Source organism: Paroedura picta, chromosome 17, assembly GCF_049243985.1.
Source record: "Paroedura picta isolate Pp20150507F chromosome 17, Ppicta_v3.0, whole genome shotgun sequence".
Classification (NCBI taxonomy): Eukaryota; Metazoa; Chordata; class Lepidosauria; order Squamata; family Gekkonidae; genus Paroedura; species Paroedura picta.
The window spans coordinates 9,125,745-9,150,997 of NC_135385.1; the positions used below are offsets into that span (position 1 = coordinate 9,125,745).

The following is a 25,253-nucleotide window of genomic DNA, read 5'->3' on the forward strand; positions in this document are numbered from 1 at the left end:
ACTCGGGACTGAAAAACACTAGAACTAGCGAAACAGAAGGCTCTTAAAACAATCTCTCAGAGATTCAACAGATTGGATACTAATTCCCGCACTCAATGACCTTGTATAAACGTAAGATGCAGATTCCGCACCCACAGTTGTCTCCACGATTGAAGGCATGGTGCGATCACATCCTTAAGAGCAACACCTGATCTAAGCATTGCTTGGGAACGCCATGGCGCTGTTCACTCACAGAGACCCTGAACGTTCGATTTAGCATTCACCTCCTCAAGGTCCCAGTGGCTTTGCATCTGTACATGTTTCACCTCCGCTAATGTGTAACAGATGGTTGCAATTTTGCCAGGGACTTTTAAACAGAACATCAATTTCCAAAGCGGGAACAGGAAGCAGATGCGCAGTAGCCACCAGAGGGGAATTCTTCCCGGGACCATCCGTTTTAACTGACTTCAGGAGGAGGGAAAACAAATAGGGGCTAGGCCTTCTCCCAGCAGATCGGTCTATCGCCAAAAAGAACAAAGTTTGAGTCCAATTGCTTCGGATCGACCTACCTGAATGCATTTCCAAAAGTAAGAGAGCAAGAACAGGCAGCTTGGTGCAGAGACTCCATGTTTGCTGTAGTCTGAATCTAGCTATCAAGGTCAGTCGTGTCAACTCAGACTGGTAGCTGCTTTCTGGCGTCTCAGACAGAGGTACTTCAAGTTACCTATTAGAGAGAGCGTGGTGTAGTGCAAGGGTGGCCAAGTTGTGGCTCTCTAGATGTCCATGCACTACACTTCCCATGGGATCATAGGTATTGTAGTCCATGGACATCTAGAGAGACACAGTTTGGCCATCCTTGGTGTAGTGGTTAAAGAGCGGAGGCCTCTAGTCTGGAAAAACGGGTTTGATTCACCACTCCTCCTGCGAATGCCCCCAGCTGGGTAACCTCTACCTAGACCCAGTTTTGTTAGAGCTCTTCTCACAGAGCAGTTCTCTCAGAGGTCTCTCAGCCCCACCTGCCTCCCAGAGTGTCTGCTATGGGAGGAAGGAGAGAAAGGAAGCTGCTTTGAGACTCCTTCGGGTAGTTAAAAGCTGGGGGATAAAAAAGCCCAGCTCGTCTCCTACCACTAGCTGACCCTTTTAACTGGAGGTGGCATGGATTGAACTGGGAGCTTCCTGCCCCACAAGCTTGGTGCTCTACTGTTGAGCTCTGGCCTGCTCCTCAAATACAAAGAGCCCTGATGGAGCAGACCAGAGGTCCATCTAGTCCAGCTTCCCTTCTCACACAGTGGCCGACCAGTTCCTCTGGAGGGCCAACAACAGGAAACAGAGACCAAAGCCTTCTTCTCCAAAGAACACCAGGAGAGCAATGCTGGATCGGACCAGGTATCCATCCAGTCCAGCATCTCGTCTCACACAGAAGCCAACCAGTTCCTTTGGAGGGCCATCAACAAAACACAGAGGCCGAGGTCTTTCCTTGTTGTTGCCTCTGGCTCTGGGGTTCTGAGGTTTAGTGCCTCTAAACGTCGAGGTTCCCCCAAGGCACCACGGCTAGTAGCGAGAACATTTTTAAAGATGTAATGGGAATGCCTAGCGCAGTGATTTTTTTGTTGTCCTTGTTGTTGCTGTTTTCATGTTTTCATCAATTTAGAGAAATGGTGATTCGGGCCTTTGAGAGTAAACATTAATTTCCTGGTGCTGAACTGAACAGGGCTTCATTCCGAATCGTTCTGTTCTTCGTCCGTCCCCCCCACAATCCACAGAGCACATTACAATCCCGTATTGATTTGCAGGGCAGAACAAGCCCGCTTCTATAATTTGGTCCTATCGCTTCTGATCAGCTCTTGCGGGTCTTAACGGGTGGCTTGCTGCCGTTGGGTGAAATCTCGCACGCTAAAAAGCTCTCGGCCGTCTGCCGGTCTTCGGGGTTTGGGATCGGCTCCGGTCATCACGCCCCGCAGGATCCTGCCTTGGAAAGGGTCCCAATTGCTGTGTATTTACTGAAAATGCTGCAACTAGAAATACTCATTGACCGTCTGACATCGTCGGTGACAGCCTGAACGTCAACCTCTGTTTCTTGAAGCTCTGCCCTTGGCCATTTCTTGTCCTGGCCTGTTTTAATATCTGGCGCTCCATCAACAATGGTGACGAAGAGCGACGAAGATGACCTGGGGCCAAGGGACCAAGCCCTATGAAGATAGGTTGAGGGACTTGGGAATGTCCAGCCTGGAGAAAAGGAGGTTGAGAGGGGACATGATAGCCCTCTTTAAGTATTTGAAAGGTTGTCACTTGGAGGAGGGCAGGAGGCTGTTTCTGTTGGCTGCAGAGGAGAGGACACGCAGTAATGGGTTTAAACTTCAAGTACAACTATATAGGCTAGATATCAGGAAAATGTTTTTCACAGTCAGAGTAGTTCAGCAGTGGAATAGGCTGCCTAAGGAGGTGGGGAGCTCCCCCTCACTGGCAGTCTTCAAGCAAAGGTTGGATACACACTTTTCTTGGGTGCTTTAGGATGCTTAGGGCTGATCCTGCGTTGAGCAGGGGGTTGGACTAGATGGCCTGTATGGCCCCCTTCCAACTCTATGATTCTATGATTCTATGAACAATATCCAAATTGACAATTGGCACCAGTTGTCTGAATTCCTTACGCTTCATAACATGTGTTTTATGTAACGCCGTGGCTCCAACCTTAGGCTGACGGAAGGTTTCGAACTCTGCACGGTGGAGTTCCATACCAACATTATAGTATCATCTGTTGGTCTATTTATTTATTTGTATGTCGCTTGCCGTCTCAAGAGGCTCCCAACATCATTCCATGAAACATATATGCAGCAAATGAATTATATATACCATATCAAAATTTAAAATCATCTTAATTATGCAAGCTGTATAGACAATTTGGTTGATTAAGAGCGTCTTGGCTTTTCAGGGGAGGGGGGAGCGTATCTATGTAGAGGGAGCCCAGGCCCTGTTTAGTCATAGAATCATAGAGTTGGAAGGGGCCAGACAGGCCATCTAGTCCAACCCCCTGCTCAACGCAGGATCAGCCCTAAGCATCTTAAAGCATGTTACCAAGCTGTTCATTGGCCCCAACCAAACGTTGGTTGATGTTACCAAGCTGTTCATTGGCCCCAACCAAACGCCTGCTGGAAGAGGCCCGTCTTGCAGGCCCTGCGGAAGTGAGCCAGTTCCATCGGGGACTGACAAAACACGAGCCGTCTTTCCGTTGGAATTACAGACACCAGCAATTTTCCTTGGTTTCCTTCTGACACCAAAGCGAGATTCAGAGATTCCCTCGCCGGACGAGAGCAAAGGAATTACTTGGCCGCCGTTGCACTCTGAGTCTGGGAGATAAATTTAAGGTGACCTCCCCTCTAGAAGAACCAATATTTGGGGGCAGGTCTACAGAGTCGCTCCGCGGGGAAATGCATGCGGAAAGCAAATACGTTCGGCCAAGGGGTTGGAACGCTGCTTGCTGCATATAGACCTGGGAGGGAAGTTATTCCCTCTTATGCCAGAAAACAAATTCTGCGGCCTCAACCCCACGATCGGGCATGAAATAAGAAGAGGCGTTTCAACGCAGTTGCAATCCCAGCCTCATCTCTCCAGCCAGGGCTGCCCATCGCTTAATTAGGGTAAAGGATGTTAACGATACGGCCGGGCTGCACGGAGCCAGCTCCGGTTGCAATATTAATTGCATTTCAGGGAAGACGCATGAATCGTTCTCGTACAAGCTAATTAGCATGGGTCTGCTAATTAATACGGGAACGTCAAAACTGCCTTTGTTTTGTCAACTGCAATTAGTCGTAGCGGCTCAAAGTTTCTTTTCGTTTCTTTTCCCCCCCCTGGTTGCAGACTTGACTTGCAGGAGACAAGTAATTGAATCGTCTGTCGGGATGCACCGTGTCAGCTGACTTAGCAGGTCTATTACCCTTTGATACAATAATTTGGGGCAAAGGGAGCGTGATGCCGACCAGTCGCAAGCAGCGCTCAGCTTTCCGTCTGCGAGGTGAACCTGGCGCCTCCAGGCAAAGGGGTGCAGGTGGAGGAGATACCAGGCCGTGGCTCAGTGGCAGAGTGTCGGCATGGCATGAAGAAGGTCCCCGGTTCAATCCCCGCCATACCCCGTTAAAAAGGACCTGTATGTAGGCGATGTGAAAGACCTCAGACGAACACAGCAGGCAGACCAAGGTAGTAATTAGCCGCCAGAATTTGTCAGAACGCCGGTCCAAATTCCAAATGTTTATTTATTTATCTATCTATCTGTAATTACATTCTTATATCCCCCCTTTCAGTAGTTCCGACTCGAGGCATTTCCTGGCTCCATGACATCTCATGAAGCGGCCGAGGATTAATTCAGACCCTTCGTCCATCAAATCAGTATTGTCTACTCAGACCGGCAGCTGCTCTCCAGGGTCTCAGCCTGAGGTATTCCACATCACTTGCTGCTTGGTTGTTGTTTTTTTTAACTGGAGATGCCGGGAATAGAACCTGGGACCTTCTGCATGCCGAGGAGACACTCTTATCACTGAGGCACAGCCTCTCCCCAGTTGGCAGTAGCTCTTCACGGTGTCAGATAGATGTCTTCCACATCTACTGCTGCCAGATTGTCTTGAGTCAGTCCTCGGCACAGGAGGGCTATTCAGGAGACGGAGCCAAACATAACCAGCAAGCAGAAGAGAGAGTCTACAGCAGGTTGCTCTCCTGAAGATGAACCTCCCACACCTGAGTCATCAGCACTGCCAGAGAAACAAGTACCCAGTTCACTGGAAGCACGAACACCCTTACAGGAAAGGAGCCGCAGCAAAGACAAGAATGTAAAGAGAGAAGATGTAATGCTTATCTAGAGGCTCAATGTTGCAGGGAGCTGGAAGAAGAAGGGAGATCTTTGCAGGATGAGGGCTGAATGGCCAAACCCAGTTGCTGGAAGTAAACCTAGGATTAAGAGTTGGGGGTTGCCATGCCCTGGATAAACAGTCTGCAAGAGCAGGTGACCGTGGGCGTAATGTGTGTCACCCAGGCTGCTCTGAAAACCTAATCTTTGCCTGCTGGATTGTTCCTGAACCCCGCCTTGACCTTCTGCCTGCCTGGACATTTTGACCCAGCCTCTAACTAAACTCCTGACTGCTGCCTGCCCTGACCTTGGACGGGATTCTGCCTCTGCTCCTGATCCTTGCTTGCCCAGAACTCGGATTGCACCTCTGACTTTGGACTGGAACACCCTGATGCCGTGCCTATCTTTCAAAGCAGGACACAGACTTTAACCAGAGAGGTTGGAGTTTGAACCGGAGAGCTTCTCCAAGCCAACATAAGCTCTACCTCTGACCCCTTCCCCTTAATAATGCTCTCTCAACAGACTGGAACGAGATGATTCCCAGGATCACACAGGAGTTTGGGCAGAAGAAATACAGATGAGAGATCCAAGTTCCTTCCAGAGCCCGGTTCTGAAATCAGGCCCATTTGAGTGCAGCTTTCCCGCACTCCGGAAGAGCGCGAAAACAACTTATTAGAGGGCAGAAGCAGAGATGTCATTTTCAGCGTCCCCCACCCCGCCCACCCCAAAGCAGCTGAAAGGTCTAGCCAGCCATGTGATAGAACCTGACAGCTATTTTTATTTTTCCGCCGTGCTCCCGACAGCCGCGGAGTTCAAGCCCCACACGTAGGAGCGACTGGAAGAAAAAAGCAATATCAACATTTGTCAGAACTCAGGGCAGGGAGGAGTGCTTTCATACCTTTTCCAGCCACAGTAGCTTAGCGTCAACCTAACAAGGGCTCGATCGCAGAGAAATAATGGAAAGGAGGTGCTGAAAACAGAGTTCCTGGGGGGGAGGGAGGACTGGGGGGGGGAGAGATAGTCACAAGGTATACACATCAGGGGAATAAGTGTTAAAACGGCGACCTAAAAGGAGTCTCAGGAAAAGGCCAGTTTGGGTGAAGCAAAGAACTGTTCAAGCAAATAATAAAGGGGGGGGCATCAACAGTGCCACCAAGAGGAACTGCGGCATCCCCCCAAAATAACCTTCCCCCTAACGCTCTAACAAGCGGGACGTGTCACCTTGCCGGTGAGCAGCAAACGTCCACAGGAACAAATAGCCAACCGTAGAAGAGATGGAAATAAAAGTTCGCCCTTTCCCTTCCCTTCCCCTCCCCACGGAGAAAAGCAAGGAAAAAGAGCCAGTAGGGCTTGGGGTAGGTAAGGAAGCAGCTTCCGGCGCTGTCCTCTTTCACTGAATCAAAGATTAGGTCATATTTCAGGACAAGGAGAGTGTGGAGCAAGGAAACGTCATGCAAATGAACCTTCTCTGTATGCTTCTGGTTGATACGCTTGCATTCTAAATATAGGAGAGAGATAGGAGGCGCGAGAATTCTTTGCCCCGATCCGTCTTCTGCACAGAGGCCTGCTATGCAGATGCCTGTAAATCCTGGGCCATTGAGAAAGCCTGCAGCTAGCTTAAGAGCGAAACACAACACCCGGGGGGAACTGCCTCAGCCTTCTCACGGCAGCGGCATCCAAATCAGTCCTTGCTTGCAAACGGAAAGCATTCTGTACAACGTGGCTAGATGTGGATGGCTCGCATCCAAGATTAGGAGGACGTTAATGTAACGAGCCGTACCGAAAAATCCTAAGTGCACGAACACTGTTTTTCTGTTCACGTCTTTAGTATAGCACACCGCCTTTATTGGCAAACACCGCCCCGTCCCCCAATATAGCCAAGGGAATCAGTTACAGCGACAACACAAATTGAATCAGGCATTACAATATAATGCATTCAATTTGTGATACCTCATTGCCAAGAGCACAAAAAAACTTGAGACAGCTTCAGTTCTGACTAGACGTGAGGAAAGCTACCTTAAAGTTGTCAGGTTGTATATTTTGGCATTCTACACTTTATATGATTAGAGTTTTATTTGTTACTTTTTTGGAATAATTACTGTATATTATACCTTTATGTTGCTGATTTGAACTGTAATTAAATGAGGATGAAAATAGTAGTAGTAGTAGTAGTAGTAGTAGTAGTAGTAGTAGTAGTAGTAGTATGTTTTTTACTGGCTGGTCTATGACCGTAAATAAAATTGATTGATTGATAGTAGTAGTAGTAGTAGTAGTAGTAGTAGTAGTATGTTTTTTACTGGCTGGTCTATGACCGTAAATAAAATTGATTGATAGTAGTAGTAGTAGTAGTAGTAGTAGTAGTAGTAGTAGTAGTAGTATTTATAACCCTTCATTCCTCTAAGGCTCACGGTGGACAACAACATATGTAATAGCAATAAATTAGCAGAATACTCATAAACATCTCTCCCATTCCTTTGGGAATCTCTCCCTGTCTCATAGTCAGGGAAGATTTTGCTGACCGAAGGCCACACAACAAGAAATGAAATGTAGGCTCCTGCCCAGTGGACAGATTTTGGACCACGTGTGACAGCACGCTCCCGAAACCACAAAGGCCCCCACAATGCACAGCACGTTAACAGAGCTGTCCAGAACAGCTTGCTACAACGAGACGGACAGGAAACATCAGGGGACTGAAGAGCCGGTTAAAAGGCTCAGTCGGAATGACCCGGTGCCACCGGGGGAGAAGGGATATCCTTTCTAGCGTTCACCCTGGAGATGCTTTTAATCTCCCAATTGCTTTCTGTGCCAATCATACAATTTTCTTGAAAATTGAGGGCAAAAAGAGTCAACCATTTTTCTCACACCTTGGCCAGATGTTGTTCTGAAGCGATGGGCAGCTAGGCCCCGAAACCAAGAGCTGGAAAGTGTGTTCCCCGATCCAGAACACCCAACGGCAGGTGCTGGAGAATAGCGCTTGGTTTTCGGCCCGATATCCAGTGGGAAGTCAGCCTCCCTTTGTCAAGAAGGGAAAGATGGGCAGCTATTCCCCGGGGGCGAACTGACCGAATTCTTGGTAGCCTGCCCAAAACAACAGGCAAGCAGTTTGCGTTTTACCCAAAACTGTTCCCTCTGCTTCTTTCTGTCACAGCGGAGACGCCAGCCTTCAGAATCTCTAAACCCTCATGCTATTCGTTTCAGATCCATTTAGTTTTGGAGGAGGACAAATGCTCCCAGCGTCGAGCGTGTGAAACTCGCTCACGTGCGGAACGTGCAGATGGATGAACAAGTCAAATACGGACTGCCCGCTTATTTGCAAATGTGAAGGACACGACTGAACAAACTGCAGACGTACGGGGGGAAAGCCCAAACAGCTGCTTGTTGAGGGGAGTTTTGTATTCTGTTTTTCACTGCCCAACGTGGCTTTCAACTGCCTTCCCTTCAATTGCCTTCCTGCGAAGGATGTGAGGCTGAGTGAGCTCTGAGAGAACTGTGCACGGCCCAAGGTCACCCAGCAAGCCTCGTGTGTTTAAAAGCTGCTCTCAATCACCTTCCAATCCTCCCCACTGCAGACAACCTATGAGGTAGGTGAGGCGAAGAGAGCTCTGAGAGAACTGAGACTGGCCCAAGGACTCCCACCCAGCTGGATATATGCTGAAGAGAAGCAGGGAATCTGGATCTCCAGATTAGAGGCTGCAACTCTTTAAACCAATACACAAAACTGGCTCTCGTATAGATCATCTCTCCCGAGCCGGTGAATGCACTAGTTTTCGTTGCTAGAAACATGAGTCACAAACAGCATATGAGGTTTTCAAGGCAACATATCTTCAGAGCTGGGTTGCCATGGCCTGCCTCTGCACAGAGACCCCGGACATCTTAGGAGGCCTCCATCCAAATACCAACCCAGGCTGCCCCAGCTTAGCTTCTGTCATGTCTCAATGCAGAGCTAGTCTGGGCCACCTGAGTCAAAGCAAGAGACAAACCGAGGTAAGCTTGCCATTGCCTGCCTCTGCGAAGCAACCCTGAGTATCCTTTCTGGTCTCCCATCCAAGTTCTAACCAGGGCCGACCCTGCTTAGCTTCCGAGAAGGACAAATATGGCTATCCAGGTCACCGTGCAAATCCCAAAATACTAAACAAAGGGATTTGGGGGTGAGGGAAAGGAACCCCGTTACAGAAACCCGTTTGCCGGGAATGCTACTTCAGGGAAACATCTGACATGATCAAAAAAAGGCTGCCTTTCTCTTCTCAACCCTGCAGGGGATTTGCAATCCCCCCCCCCCCTTAAACGCTTCCAGGCTATTTTCTCATATCAATACTTCAAAGTTTTAATTAGGCAGCATTCAAAGAGGCAGGAGCGCATGTCTCAAAAAGCACATGTCTTTTGAGCAAAGAAGAAGAAGAAGAGGGGTTTTTTGTACCCCGCTTTTTCACTGCCCGGAGGAGTCTCACAGTAGTCAGGAGACCCCCAGGCCCCATCTGGAGGTTGGCAATCCTTGTGCAAAACTGTGATTCGGGGGGGTGTGCCTCCACCCCCACCATTGTGGCATCTTTTTGAGCTGTTTCACTGTGAAATGCCTTTGGATGGGCAAGGGTCAAAGTCGTTTCAACTCGCCCTCTACTGCAAAGGGACTTAATTTTTTAAAAAATGAACGCTAACTTACCATTTCTGCTTTTTTCTTCTGATTTCCGGCTTCTTCCAGCGCCTGAGACAACTGAACCTTCAAGAGAAAAGACAAAACAGAGAGTTCAAGACAACAAAACCCAAAATATATATATGTTGAAACAGGAGGAGGCTGAAAACACAGAATGAATGTGTTATCGAATTGGAGGGGGCCATCCAGGCCATCTAGTCCCACCCCCTGCTCAAAGCAAAATCAGCCTCAAGCATCCAGGAGAAGGATCTGTCCAGCCGCAGCTTGAAGACCGCCAGTGAGGGGGAGCTCCCCACCTCCTTAGGCAGCCCATCCCACTGCTGAACCGATATCTAGCCGGGACCATTCTGCAGGTAGCTTAAAGCCATTCCTGCAGGTCCTTTCCTCTGCCGCCAATGGGAAAATCACTCCCTGCCCTCCTCCATGGGACAACTGCATCTTGTTCTCATTTGCTCGCTTTTCCAGCATGTTTGGATCTTGTTCAACCCTCTCTCTTCTGGGCTGTTCACTAATCATCCCAATTTGGTGTCATCTGCAAATTTGGTGAGGAGTCCCTCCACCCCCTCATCCAGATTATTGGTAAAAATATTGAAAATTACTGGGCCCAGTCCCAAGCCCTGTGACACCCCACTGCTACCTGCAATCTAAGTAAATGCCACTGTCAACTATGCTCTGGATGCCATTTTCAAACCAGTTCCCTTTCCACATAACTGTCCAAAAATCAAACCTGCAGTCTCCCAATTAACCATCAGAAAACCATAGGGAACCTCGTCAGACGCTTACTGAAATCCAAGTAAACAAGTTTCCGCAATCTAGTATATAACGTTGCAGGGAAGAAAAAGAGCTGATGTTTTATACCCTGCTTTTCACTACCCGAAGGTGTTCCAAAGTGGTTTACAAACACCTTTCCTATTGGTGTCCATGCAACATTCCTCATATTGCAAAACTCGTCGGAAGGACGAATACCAGATGCTGTTTTGCAAAAAGGTGGGACGTGAAGGTTTTCACGGCAAGTTTTAAAAATGGCCCCGTTTCACAGTGGTGGCTCCAGAATTTCATCAGGGGCAGTGGGGAGAGAAGAGAGGGGATAACAGAGAAATATCACCTCATGACACATGTTGTCATATAATGGTAGTTGCACCTTTACGATCGAAGACAGGGCCCCCCAACATGGCAACAAGTATATTTTTATAAAACAGGTAGGGATCTTGCCCAGAAAGGTTGGCCATTGAAGGTTCAATCGGCTTCCCAGATTGAAACGACTGTTGATTTCATTCTCCTTCTCAAGGAATTTTAAACATTACCCTTCTTCTCACCTGTGTTTGCGGGTTCTGCCTCATGCGGCGGCCATTTTGTGGCTGGCCCTGCCTCTTGTGGCTGCCATTTTGGGCTTGTGCCCGCCTGAAACAACTATTTGGGGACCCCTGTTCGGGGAAAAGCAATCTTGAAGGGAATGCCGAACAGACGGCGTTGCGGTCTTTAGAAAGCGGCCTCAGCATCATGCTTAGAAAGGGTACCACACTTGGGGACGAAATCATTCCACCAAATCTTGTCTGAGCTACTAAAGCTGCCCGGTTTAGGGGAGATAAATCCGGTTGAAGAACGGGGGATTTCGTCTCATAGACGAGCATCTTTGCAAAGTTGTGGGAGGATAGTAAATGCACTCTGGGCTCGTTTTAATGCGCAAAAAGCCCTTCTGGTTATTGCTTCGAGCACTTATCCAAAAATCGTGTTAAACCTAGAGGAGCTTGCCGAACAACCTCGGGGAAGGCTCAGTTCCTCAGCCTCGACAAACACCAACAGAACAAAACTAAAACCGCCTTTCATAAATCTAATTCATACAATTCCAGGCAGAGATTCATCACAACTCTCCAGGGTCTCTCTAACAACATACTCCACGCGCACGGTGGGGTGTTTGTTAACGCCGTCTCAAAACCAGAGGTGAGCCAGCAAGTGGTTCACTTCAAAGTCGCAGGAGGAGGGCGGAAAAAACAACACAAACCACCAGGCTACAAAAGCTAATCACAGCGGAACGCAACACACACAAACACACACGCAAAATCAGGGCTCCGGAGCTCGAGGGAAGAACACATCGTTTGCCCGTTCCAAAACAAACATTGCAATTACAGGGGAGACCCGCCCGGTCCCCAATTCAGCAGGAGATACCGAAAGTTCAGACAACCGGGCCGGCTAATAGCCTGGAATCCCGCCGGATGATGAGAGATGAAGGTGCTCAAACAAACAAACAAAAATGGAATGTGAGTCGAATGCAAAACCCAGAAACTGGAGGGTAAAAAAAAAATCAGAAATGTAACGATGCTGCAGGAGGTATCAACCCCGTACAGTCAACGGAGTAAGTAAGAGGATGCAGCAGAGTTGTTCTCTCTGGCCCCGGAGGGACGGACCAGAACGAAGGGGATGGAATTAATTCAAAAGAAATTCTACCTCAACATCAGGAAAAAGTTCCTGACAGAGCAGTTTCTCAGAGGAACAGGCTTCCTCGGGAGGTGGAGATCTTTGGAGATTTCTAAGCAGAGGCTGGAGAGCCATCTGAAAGCGAGGCTGATTCTGTGAAGGTTCAGGGGGGTGGCAGGTGACAGTGGATGAGCGAGAGGGTTGTGAGTGTCCTGCATAGTGCAGGGGGTTGGACTAGATGACCCAGGAGGTCCCTTCCAGCTCTGTGATTCTATGGTTCTAGAAGGGGACCATCACAAATGGTGAGAATTCTCAGGCCAAGCAACTGGGGGGGGGGGATGATTACTGTGGGGCTAGTGGTGATGTGCTGATGTCACTTCCCATTTTTTAATTTATTCATTCATTATCAAAGTTACATACCGCTGCTCTCCATTGGAACTCGTGGTGGTTCACAATAAAACAATAAAAATCCATAGGTCCCCCTCAGACATCCCCTCCATAGCCTGAACCAGTCTGACCTCCCTGGGGGTCTTAGCCAAGTTACCGTTCCAGTAATATTGTTGTTGTTTAAGATGTCTGAAATTGTGTTGTTCAGAACTATTGCTAGATAATTGTTGTTGTATTTGACTATGTTATATGTTAGGTCATTCTTTGTATCGTCCCCTTGATGTTACATGTAAACCGCCCTGAGCCTTTTGGAAGGGCAGTTTCAAAATCTAATAAATAAATAAAATCTACTAAATAAAAAAACAGGACAACCCCTTAAAAAAACCCTTAAAACAGTAAACAGTAAACAGTTTGATTCACAGTGTCCCTAGCATCAGAGCAAAACCTCTATGGTTCTACCATAGAGTTTTTTTGGAAGCCTAGAATATCCCGTGTCCCTTCTGTGTCAGGCCTTTCCTCTCCCCCAATCCCTTGTGCCGGTGCCCGAGACATTGGCTGGCATCACACAGAACTGCCAGGACGTCTGATAACCCTACATGGGGCTGTGGCTATGTCAGATTTGGCGTGAGGAACCCAGAGCCAACCGGGTAACTCCATAATGTGTGAAGAGAACCTGATGCCTCCCTCCCTGGTTATCCGAGCTGACCTACGGGGGGACGTATCACTAGTCCCGGAGAGACTCGGCCGCGGTCCCCAAACTGACCCCACCATCCTCCATCCTCCCACAGCATCCAATTAAGGCTCGGCGTGCTTTTGAAGTGCACAGAAGTGTCGTGATACTGCCATTCCCTCATTAATGCCAACCCAATTGTCAGGCTTTTCCTTTATGCCAACGGGAACTCCTCATTTGGAACACCTGGCCGAGGTGCGTAGGCTGAGGAAGTGCATAATGATGGGGTCAGGGGCACGGCAGAACCTGCCAGAACTTCCTGAGTAAGCACTTAGGGCAGGGAAACAATCTTTCTCAAGGCACCTGGCTCGCCTTCAAGCTACAGAGGGACACAGAATGGGAAGGGGGTGGATCCCGAAGCACAGAGGCAGCCCGCGCAGGGGACAGGGGGAGGAGGTATGCTTAGAGACAATAATGCAGTCAGAAAAGCAGCGGAAGACTAGCAAGGGAAGAATGTGAGAACAGCCGGGGCACGAAGTCTACAAAATGGGCACCTGGCACAGAGGACGTCAGAGGATGGAGACATTGCTGTAAGGCGCGACTCGGGGAAAGAGGCCGGCGAAAGGCTCGGATCCGCACCAAGGCGAGACACTTCTAAGGGCCTTAACGGACTCAGCCACAAGCTAGGTTGTGAAATCAGGGGATGGGCCGCTTCTATTGACCGGGGGATGGCGTTCTAACGTGGTAACCGTGCCTAGGAAAGGGGCGGAGCCTGAATGTCCAAACCACCTTCAGTCCTACTGGATTTGAACCTCCTCTCAGAGGGTTGTGTCTGCTCCAGGGGTCCCGAACCTTTTTCAGCATCTTTGGCATTTCGCTAACAGCGTGCAAAATGGCTGCCAAAAAAGGCAGGGCCAGCCACCAAACATTTGCCCCAGCTGACATTCACACAATGAAGATCCATCTGCTTCAGTGGTAGCTGCTGCCAGCGCAATGATATTTTTAAAAGTCTGTGCCCAGCCAATCAATTCTCAAAGGCCAATCAGAATTCCTGCTAGGTATAAGCCCCACCCACTGTTTTTACCATTGAGAAACCCCTGAAACACTCTTGAGGCTCGGAGAAAACCTGGAAGTGATGCAACCGTGTAGAATATGGTTATTAAGCATCGCTGTGGACACGCCCACCCAGGGCCCCTCCCCTTCACACCCCCTCCAGGCCCATCATTGTCTATGTTGAAAAGTGGGGCAGGTTGACACGATCACATACGGTCATATCATCCAAATAAGTGTTTAACCATTTTTTTTAAAAAATATTAAAGATTAATTAACTTCCACCCATTTGGGAAGTGCTTGTCAAGAAACCCTGGGTTTTCACAAAACCCTGGTTGAGAAATCCTGTTTTAGAAGCAACTGGCATGCAGCCAGAAAGAAGCAGGCGGGCGTCAAGTTGGGGACCCCGGTCTATTCAAAAAAGCAGATGCTGGAATTGTACCTGGCTTCAAAGAAATAAGCTGCAGTGGAAAGTCAAGGACAATTTCTACCCTGTTTTGTTTGTTCCCCCTTCCCTCTATATATACCAGGCAGCTGCATGCCGACACGGCAAGTCAATTTGGCCAATTATTGGCCTCTTCACCTCCAAGGTCACCAACCAAATCGAAAAGTGATTTTGTTCATTTTTTTTTTTAAACCGAAGCCCTGCTCAATTGAGTTTATTCAATATCTAGAGGCCACTTTATTACTTCTTCATTTTTGATTTTAGAAAAATACAGGGGTGTGTGTGTGTGTGTTATGCTCACAAAATGGTAGCAAAGGAACCCAGGTGGTTATGAATTCTCACTTCGAAAACAAGTCATTTTCATCAAGTTATGCTGCCGTGGGCAGGCAAAGAAGATCCGGGACTGATTTTTCTGATAACCTGGCTGCGACCGAGGTGCAAATGAAAACTTCTCCGAGTTTGAGCTGACCAGCGAGCCAATTTGACTGCCAGGTCCAAACAAAACCAGGGTCAACGGCCTCCTATAAGTAAGAGCCACCGCTACGTAACACACCGAGAAATGGAACAATCCACCAATGTTGGAACGAATCCAGATTTTTCCAGAGAAACCAACAACAGACGCATTTGCCTGAAAGGCCACGCATGAACGCATGATCCTGCCTTGTACAGGGATGAGATTCGTGAACTACAGAGGTCCTTCTTGTCTTGGAAGAGGTTGTAGCTCCCTGAAGGAGACTCTGTCTTGCAAGCAGAAGGTCCCCGGTTCAATCCCCGGCAGCATCTCCAGTTCAAGGAATCAGGTAAGTGGGGATGGCCTCTCTGGGTGGACCATCTGGACCTTGATAGGGATGTGAGTGTCCTGCATAGTGTAGGGGGTTGGACTAGATGACCCAGGATGTCCCTTCCAACTCTATGATTCTATGATTCGATGACTGATGGACCAATGATGGTCATATATCTCCATATCTTTGACATCACCTGTCTCCTGCTCATTTTGATGGAAGAAGTTGCTGGGGATTGAACCTTGGGCCTTCCATGAGACAATCAGAGGCCTTGCCAATGAGCTAAAGAAACCGAGGCACGTTCAACTCACTGCAAAACATGTTTTTTTTATTTTTTATTTTACTTCCTACACCCACCCTCGGCAACCCGACAGGGGCCAAAGTGGCTAAGTCCATTCGCCCCTCCTCCGTTTTATACTCTCAACAACCCTGCGAGGAAGGACAAGCCGAGAACGGGCGACCGGCCCGACGTCTCTCAGTTGGTTTTTTCATGGCAGAGTGAAGATTCAAACACGGGTCTCTCTACTCATCGTCTGACCTCTGCACCACAGATATCAGAATCTGCAGCAAATTTATTGGCCGTGGGTTCCCTATCCGAGGGACGCTGAGGCAGGGAGGTTACAACCGAGACTCAATATAAAGCTACTTCACACAATTCATAGTTTGGTTCAGGAGCTGGGGGGGGGGTGGGATTCCTTTCAACCGAAACAGCTGCGAACAGCTCAGCCGCGTGGGCGGGAAAGAAAGACGGTGTCAAAAGCGACTTCCCAACCGCGATCCTGCAAGAACTCCGTTTATTTGCATACTGCCGTTCCCCGAATTAAAATATTGTGAAAGCTGGTAGGGGTGGGGGAAAAAAAATGATTTCCCGCAGTACAACATGCCAGTTGATAGGACTAGGCAGAGTAACACGCCAACTGCTACGGGAAGATGCTGAATTAGCGCTTTTTAAACCACAGATTAATGAAGTATTTACTTATCAGCTTCCTGGCTTGTTTTAGGAAGGCTATTTCAAGGGAAGCCAAGGAAGTGAGCATCTTGCAGAAGGCCCAGAATAGCACCCCCTGGTGCAAATGGCCCTCAAGTTCAAGACGACGTACGGTGACCCCGTAGGGTTTTCAAGGTGAGAGGCAAGGAGAGATTGCTGGCCATTGCGACCAGAGACGGCGACCAAAAGAAATAGCTTGTCCTTGCTAGCCTCTGCACAGCAGCCCTGGGACTCCTTACTGGTCTCTCTTCCAAGTGCTAACCAGGGCCGACCCTGCTTAGCTTCTGAGATCTGACAAGGTCAAGCTACCCTGGGCCATCCTGGTGAGAATTATTTAGAAGTGGCTGGCCACCACTTGCCTCTGTGTAGCGATCATGGACTTTCTTAAGTGCCTTCTAGCCAAGTACAAACCAGGGATGGCCTCAACTTGTGACCTTGGAGAGCTGTAGAGAGGGGCCTTAGCTCAGTGGCAGAGCCTCTGCTTGGCATACAGAAGGTCCCAGGTTCAATCCCTGGCAGATCCAGTTAATAGGACCAGGCAGGAGGGGATGGGAAAGACTTTACATGCCGAAGGTCCCAGGTTCAATCCCTGGCATCTCCAGTTAAGAGGACCAGGCAGGAGGGGATGGAAAGGACCTCAGTGGCTCAGTAGCAGAGTCTTTGCTTGGCATGCAGAAGGTCCCAGGTTCAATCCCTGGCATCTCCAGTTAAGAGGATCAGGCAGAAGGGGATGGGAAAGACCTCAGTAGCTCAGAGTCAGAGCCTCTGCTTGGCATGCAGAAGGTCCCCGGTTCAATCCCCAGCATCTCCAGTTAAGAGGACCGGGCAGGAGGAGATGGGAAAGACCACCTGAGACCCAAAGAGAGGGGACTTGGCTCAGTGAGAGAGCATCTGCCTGCCAGGCAGAAGGTCCCCGGTTCCATCCCCAGCATCTCCTGAGACCGGGAGACCTGCTGCTAGCCAGAATAGACAATGCTGACCTTCCTGGCCCCATGGTCCAATTCAGTAGAAGGCAGCTTCACTTGGAATGCCTAGAGACCTGACCCAGAAGAAGGCATTTTCCCCACGACCGGCCGCAAGCCCACACGGGAGCAGAGATGGACGCACAAGCCCAGCACTACACGGTGCTTGCTTGCTTGCTTCTCTGACACGTTCCTTGAAAAAACCAGGCAAAGATCAGAGCTGCGGAGTCTGCTAGACTTCGCCCCCTCCCCTGGACACAACATGGCATCCTTCACTTGAAATCCAACTGTGCTACGGTCTCTGGGGAGGGCGCACACTGCCAGCGGGAGGGGGGGGATGCTAAACGCCAGCTGCCTCCCTGACAGGTGAAGCAACATGACGGATCAAACCCCTGATGAGCCAACTGCTGTTGGGGAGGGGGGGCCATGGAGGCTGGTCCTCCATCTTGCAGTCACACCTGAGCAAGCACCTCACGCCGGCAGACTCCAGGGGGCTGCTTGAGAACCCTGAAGGAGAGGTCTGACGCACTTAAGGACAGCTGGACTTTTGGTGCCCTGCTTTTTGCTACCTGAAAGAGTTCCGAAGTGATTTACGATCGCCTGACCCTTCCTTTTCCAGTGACAGATTGCCTGTGAGGCAGTTGGGGCGGAGTGAGCTCTGAGAGAACTCGGGTTGGCCCAAGGTCACCAGCTTAGCGAGATCTGAGAGAACTGGGACTGGCCCACATTCACCCGGCTGGCCAAATGTGGAGGAGGACTGGGGAATCAAAGATGGATGGATGGATGGATGGATGGATGGATGGATGGATAGATGGATAGATGGATAGATAGATAGATAGATAGATAGATAGATAGATAGATAGATAGATAGATAGATAGATAGATAGATAGATAGATAGATAGATAGATAGATAGATAGATAGATAGATAGATAGACTTTTTACCATTGTTTGCCTTGATGGTCTCCCATCCAAATAATAAACAGGATCAAACCCGCTTAGTTTCTGAGATCTGACAAGACTGGGCCAACCTGGGCCGTCAAAGTCAAGACCAGACGTGAACAGGGGTTGTTTGCCATTGCCTGCCTCGCCGTAGCCCAATACCCTTTCTTTGTTTAATTCCAGTCCACTGGTATGATCTGATTTTCCGGAGCAACATGTCCAACCTTCTGGCAGCTCCTGCCCGTCGAGCAGACGCCGCGCAGAGCCCCAGGCCTTCAGAAACCCAAGCCCTATTGATAAGAGCATGCACCCCCCATGCCCATTAGCCGCTGTCGACTCCATTTCTGAACATGACCATTCCAATGCCTTGGGAAAGAAAATTAAAATGGTATGTTCTCCTCCACTTAGCCAAAAGCTGATAGTCTGGGCCAGGGGTAGTCAAACTGCGGCCCTCCAGATGTCCATGGACTACAATTCCCATGAGCCCCTGCCAGCAAATGCTGGCAGGGGCTCATGGGAATTGTAGTCCATGGACATCTGGAGGGCCGCAGTTTGACTACCCCTGGTCTGGGCATTTCTTGTTTGAAAGAGCTGGCAGCCCCGTGAGCTGTACCGAAATTCCCAGTAAGGACAAGTGACGGATCCTTCCGGATGGTGACCCCATCAGCAGGTCTTTCTCCACACGTCCCCGTGGGTAATCCACAACCCTTTCAAGTAGGCCTTGCAAGCGGAATCGGAAACAGGAGGTAATGGGCACGCGATTTCTCGGCCCCAATAAATTCTCTCCCGTCGCTGTTTAATCGACTCTCGTTTTTCGGCGCGGATTCACGTCTCGTACTGAAGATGTCACTGCCACCAGCTTGCAGGGGGCGGGGGAGTGCTAGGTGGAGGAGCTGTATCTTATAATAAAAGGGCAGGAGGGATACAAAATAATCAGCACTCAGAAATTGCTAGATAATTATATCGTTCCCTCAGGGTGTGACCGGCTGCCGCGTGCGTCTGCTCTGAGAAAGTAATTTTTTGTCACTCCTCGGACAGGAAGGGAAGGAGAAAGAAGAAGAGGAGGTGGATTTTTGTAACGCGCTTTTTGCTATCCAAAGGAGTTGTGGCTTACGATCGCCATCCCTTCCTCTCCCCACAACAGATACCCTGTGAGGTAGGTGAGGCTGAGAGAGCTCTGAGAGAACTGTGACTGGCCTCAGGTCACCCAGCTGGTCTCATGTGTCTTCCAGTGGCTTATAATCGCCTTTCCTTCCTCTCCCCACAACAGACACTCTGTGAGGTAGGTGAGGCTGAGAGCTCTGAAAGAACTGTGACTGGCTGAAGGTCACCCAGCAGGCCACATATCTCAAAGCAACTGAAAATCCCCTTCCCTTCCTCTCCACACAACAGGCACCCTGCAAGGTAGGTGTAGCTCAGAGAGCTCTGAGAGAACTAGGACAGATCCAAGATCACTCAGTAGATCTCATGGGTCTCAAAGCGGCTGACAATCGCCTTCTCTTCCCCTCCCCACAAGAGACACCCTGTGCGGGAGGTGAGGCTGAGAGAGCTCAGAGAGAACTTGGAGTGGACCAAGGTCACCCACGAAGCAAGCCAGTAATGATAACGAAATCCTCTGTTAACACCACCATGCCTGACTAGCACTACACCAAATACTATTCAAGACCAGGTTTTTAAGACTATAAGTCCCCATAAGAGTGGCCACCAAATATTTTTAGAAAGTGGGAGGAACCAACTGGGTTCCTCTCCACAAGGTTCCCGATTACATGTACAGATTTTTATAAGCATTGCTTATAATCTTCACTGTGTGGCTGCATTAAGCCATATCAGCCATTTTGTGGTTGGCTCCGCCTCTTGTGGCCGCCATTTTGTTGCTGCACCGACCCCTCTATGTCCGAATTCCAGAGTTGGGGGCTCCTTGCGAAGACAACCCAAACAAGGTTTCCTCCAGAAATATCACAGCCTCTCTCTGCTTACGGTTCCAACTCTCAATTCTTTTTCTTTTCGTTTCGTTCTACGGATGTCGCGAGCACTTTGAGAACTGAGGCCAAAAAAAACAAGCCAGGGAGCGAGCGATCAATAAGCAACATCGGCAGGGATTTCGATTCGGCCGCCTTCTAAGGAAAACGATGCCACCGTCGTCGTCCCCCGCCCTCCCCTTGACATGTTTCTGTTCTGTACTGCGTGGGAAGGTGATACAACCCTATTCTTCTATGTAAATTTCCAAATCGACAAAGTCCCCGAGAGAGTCTCCGATGGATTGCCGGGGATTCAAATAAACCATCTCTCCGGCTCTCCGGGAACAGGCAAATCAACTCCCTCCCGGTACACTCCTTTTTAAAGGATCGGCTGCAGTTCTGACTGCCGTCTAGGTGAATCTATAAATAGGAAAACAGGATGGGAAAAAAGAACAGCCCTGGGAAAATAGGTTGCAAGGAAACAGGAGAGGCTCTTTTCGGGCACGCCCCTCCTCCGGGACTAATATGGATCCCGGAACAGACCCCTTGCTGTGTCACTTAGGGATCGTAGATACATCGGGATCACCCGATCATTTTTACTATGAAAGAGCTGATGGGGGGGGGGGGGACGATCGTGCATTTCAGGGGACATCTGAATGTCAGAAGAGCCCTGGTGGATCAGACCAGTGGTCGATTTGGACCAGTATCCCATCTCACCAGTGGTCAACGCACCACCTGAGGGGAGCAGGACAGCTGACATCACTTCCTGGCACCTGAAAATTAGTTCAGTCATTCCCTGAAATATTTCCTGAAGCCTGAAAAAACATTTCAGCGGTACCTCCATGATCAGAAAGGTTGGAAAAGGCTGCTCTAGGTGATCTTTGTCCTGACCTGGAAGGAGTCTCAAAGCGGCTTACATTCGCCTTCCCTTCCTCTCCCCACAACAAGGCACCCTGTGAAATAGGTGAGGCTGAGAGAGCTCTGAAAGAACTGCTCTGCAAGAACAGCTCTAACACGACTGTGCCTAGCCCAAGGTCACCCTGCCGGCTGCATGTGGAGGAGCGGGGAATCAACCACCAGATTACAGGCTGGCGCTCTTCTCCGCAGGGGAAGAAAGCCACTTAACATTATCATCCTCTCCCCCTGAACGTTCTTAAAACAACCCTGTGAGGTAGGACAGGCCGAGAGTGGCGGGACAGACACACAGAGTGGGGTTAGCTCCTGCAGATCTGAAACCGCAAATCTCTGCCCACGAAGAGCCGCTCCCGTTCTAATAAACCGAAAACAGAAATCAGTACTATGCGCCAAAACGATGCGTCATGCGGAGCGTCCCTCCCGGTGTCCTCAAAGCAATACTCGTGACATATGCACTGCATGAAACAACTATATATATATAATTTTTATTTTGTTTCATGAAGTGGCATTAAGGCGACGCTTGAAAAACGGCCCTGCCAGCTCCGCGCCGTCTCGCTCTAAATCTCGTGGCTTTCTGTTTGCCGAAAAGCTTTCGTGGCTGATTTGTCCTTAAGCACTTGATTAAGCCAAATGGATGCCTGGCGAAGCCTGGAAAACTGGAAGGAGAGCCAGAGAAATGCCCCCAAGATTTTGCAGTTTGTAAGGAACGGAGCTGCACTTTTTTCCAATCCTCAACTGAAATGTTTGCTTACAGGCACAAGATGTAAGGACGGGAGTCGTCTTTCCACACACCATTCCAAGGCTCTTTTTTCGCACTCATCTAAATCCCAGCCCTGGATTCCGCCAACGTGGACACCATCAAATGTTTTCAGAAAGTGGGCAGAGCCAGGAAAGGCTCTTGATCATCAGGGCTTCTCATTGGCCCACCGGACGCCCATGGAGGCCATTCTGCGCCTGGCTCCCCCTCCTATGGGAGCCATTTTGCGGGTGGCTCCGCCTCCTGCAGCAGCCATTTTGTGATTGAGACCACGACCCTGCATCAGAATTCCAATGTTGCCAAGGTTGACGAAGGCCCTAATCCTCCACTGGCCAGAAACATCCATACATCTAATTGGTCAGCAATCTTCTGAACCATCACGGGGAAGAAACCTGTTTATTTTTAACACGGATCCTTCCAAGAGCCACAGCTAGAGGAGGGACGGGGGGAGGGGTCAATGAGCTGAAATTTACCGAAAGCCAAAGGCTAAAAGTAAATGGGTAGAAAATGTTTTCAGATACTACATTGCCCCTGGAGTTGTTGCAAGAATTAATAAAAACTACAATGGCAAATGCTGGACAGGCAGCTGCAGCCCTGAATCTTGGGGTTGAGACCTCTCACATAACCCGTGCCCAGAACCAGTGGGTAACTAAAGCAGTTCCGCAGGGCCTGCAGAAAGGAGCTCTTCCGCCAGGCTGAGGCCGACCGAAATCTGCAACGTCTCCAGGGGCCCTTACCTCCCTCGCAGGAATCCATACCTGTCCTGAACCACGGACCAGTTGAACTATGACTATGTGATCTTCAGTTGCCAGAGTTATTGTTATTGTTGTAGTCGGTTTACATGTTATGTAGAATTACGGAACAATAGTTATATATACAAAGTTCCGTGTACTGTTTTTCCATTCCATGTGAACCGCCCTGAGCCCCAGGGGAGGGCAGTATACAAATGTAATAAAATTAAATTAATAAAATAATAACCCAACTTAGCCTGGTACCAAACCACGCCGCAAACACCATGGCTCTCTCCTGGCACTTGCTAAGGCAAATAGGATTTTGGGGCTGTACCAAACAGAGTATTGTGTCCAGATCACGGGAGGTGATGGTACCGCTTTACTCTGCTCTGGTTCGGCCTCGCTTGGAGTCCTGTGTTCATTTTTGGGCACCCCAGTTGAAGAGGGATGTTGACAAACTGGAGCGTGTCCAGAGGAGGGCAACAAAGATGGAGAGGGGTTTGGAGACCAAGACATATGAGGAAAGGTTGGGGGAGCTTGGTTTGTTTAGCCTGGAGAGGAGACGATTGAGAGGGGATCTAATAACAATCTTCAAGTATTTAAAAGGCGGCCATATAGAGGATGGAGCAGAGTTTTTCTCTCTTGCCCCGAAGGGACAGACCAGAACCAATGGGATGAAATTAATCCCAAACATCTAAACATCCGGAAGAAGTTCCTGACAGTCAGAGTGGTTCCTCAGTGGAACGGGCTTCCTCGGGAGGTGGTGAGTTCTTCATCTTTGGAGATTTTTAAGCAGAGGCTGGAGAGCCATCTGACGGAGAGGCTGATTCTGTGAAGGTTCAAGGGGGTGGCAGGTAACAGTGGATGAGCGATTGGGATGTGAGTGTCCTGCATAGTGCAGGAGTTGGACTAGATGACCCAGGAGGTCCCTTCCAACTCTATTATTCTATGATTCTATGATATATAGAGCAAAACCTGCTATATTGGTCCAAGAGTGCTCTTCTGCCAGGGCATTAACATACTTCATTGAGAACTCTGCATTGCCACTCTCCCCTGAAGGACCTCGCTCCCTTAATAAAACCTGGTTCTTCTGGGCCACACGTCCAATATGCTCCCCGCCCGCCGCTCCCCCTCACTGTGTTCCTTCCCACGGCATCTCAAGCCCTAAGAGGATTGAATGGGCAACCTCTGTCCTGAAGGGAGGCCAGCTAATTCCACTAATAGGATCGAATCTTCTCCGGCTTCCCAAAGCTAGCACCGAAAGCTTGGCAGAGGGAAGGGAAAATCCCTGAACAGCTAGGCCAGAGAGGACTCGGCCGGGGGGTGGGGGGACCTGAACCGGAATCCAGTCTCTCTAGTCAAATCTGCTGGTATCACACTTTGTCATTCCCCCGCCCCCCCAAGCTGTGAATTTACCGATTTATACCGAGGCACAACTTGGGAGAGATTACCAGCCTCTTTGCCGCCATCTGGTGGAGAGAGCGGAGGAAGGCCAGCTATCCTGGCCCATAGATAAAATTGGAAGAAACCCTCCGTACCGCCCTTACGAGGGGAGGAAAAACACGGAATTATAAAAAGGTCTATCTACAGATGCATACTGTAGCACTTTTCCCGGCACGGCTGCGTTCCAATGTCCCCTCCCCGCCTGCAACACGGAAATCTCGCCTCCCCTTGTGACGAAAGAAAAAGTGAATGGGCCGTAAATGAACATTAGTTATCTCCTCCTTCCAACCGTCCCTCGGAAAAGAAGCCAATTTTCGGCCCTGTATAGAAGCCAGGCGCTGTTTATCATCTGCCAGCCTTCCCGAAGTCAGCGGGACTTCAGGAGCTGAGTCGAACCCCCCTCGTTGCATTAAAAACAGACACCGTTATTGCTGACAAGACCACTCCAAGCGGAGGGTGGCTTTTCACATTTCAAAAGAGACACTCCCCATAGGCAAGGAGCAGGGGGTGGAGGAGGAAGGAGACGTTAAAGAACTTGTTTTGACAAGTCAGAGCTCGGCAAAGGACGGCCAGGACACCCGAATCTGCAGCGACCGAAATGCTCAACTCAGGCATGAGTCCGAACGAAACGGAGAAAGGGAAGAATAGCGGGGGTACAGATTCTAACCCTCTTCCCAATAAGTATGTCTTAGCGAGCTGTAGTAAACCCAACATCAGAAGAGCCCTGGTGGATCAGAACAGGGGACCATCCAGTCCAGCATGTTGTCTCACACAGTGGCCAACCAGTTAATCTGGAGGGCCAAGAACAGGGCAGAGAGGTCAAGGCTTCCCCCTGATCAGAAGATCCCAGATGGATAGGAACAGTGAGTGCCCCTCTAATCCAGTATCCTGACCCACACAGCAGCCAATCAGCTTTGAGGTCTTCATGAGAACATCAGAGCAGTGGTCCATCCAGTTCAGCATCCCTCTCAGAGTGGCCAACCAATTCCCCTGAAGGACCAACAAGAGGGAGACAGAGGCTGAGGCCTTCATAAGAACGTCAGAAGAACCCTACTGAATCAGACCAGAGGTCCATCCAGTCCAGCATCCTGCCTCACACAGTTGCCAACTGGTCCATAAATCAGATGCATCCCAACTCTCATTTAGTCCTGTGGCCCACTGAACAAGAAGTGAAAGCACCAGCCACAGCCAATCAGCACTGAGATAGGAAATAAAAGCACCAACCTCAACCAATCAGCACTGAGACAGGAAATAAAAGCACCAGCCTCAACCAATCAGCATTGAGACAGGAAATAAAAGCACCACCCTCAGCCAATTAGCACTAAGACAGGAAATGAGAGCACCA

The 25,253-nt window shown here is 49.4% G+C and overlaps 1 protein-coding gene across 1 annotated transcript in view; it reads right to left on the reverse strand.

Moving 5' to 3' along the window:
* MAD1L1 (mitotic arrest deficient 1 like 1) overlaps window positions 1–25,253 on the reverse strand; it is a 239,000-nt gene that overhangs the window by 169,825 nt on the left and 43,922 nt on the right. Inside the window, exon 4 of the mRNA XM_077316571.1 lies at window positions 9,474–9,530. Within this exon, the coding sequence (XP_077172686.1) occupies window positions 9,474–9,530 (57 nt within the window). The remainder of the gene's footprint in view (window positions 1–9,473; window positions 9,531–25,253) is intronic.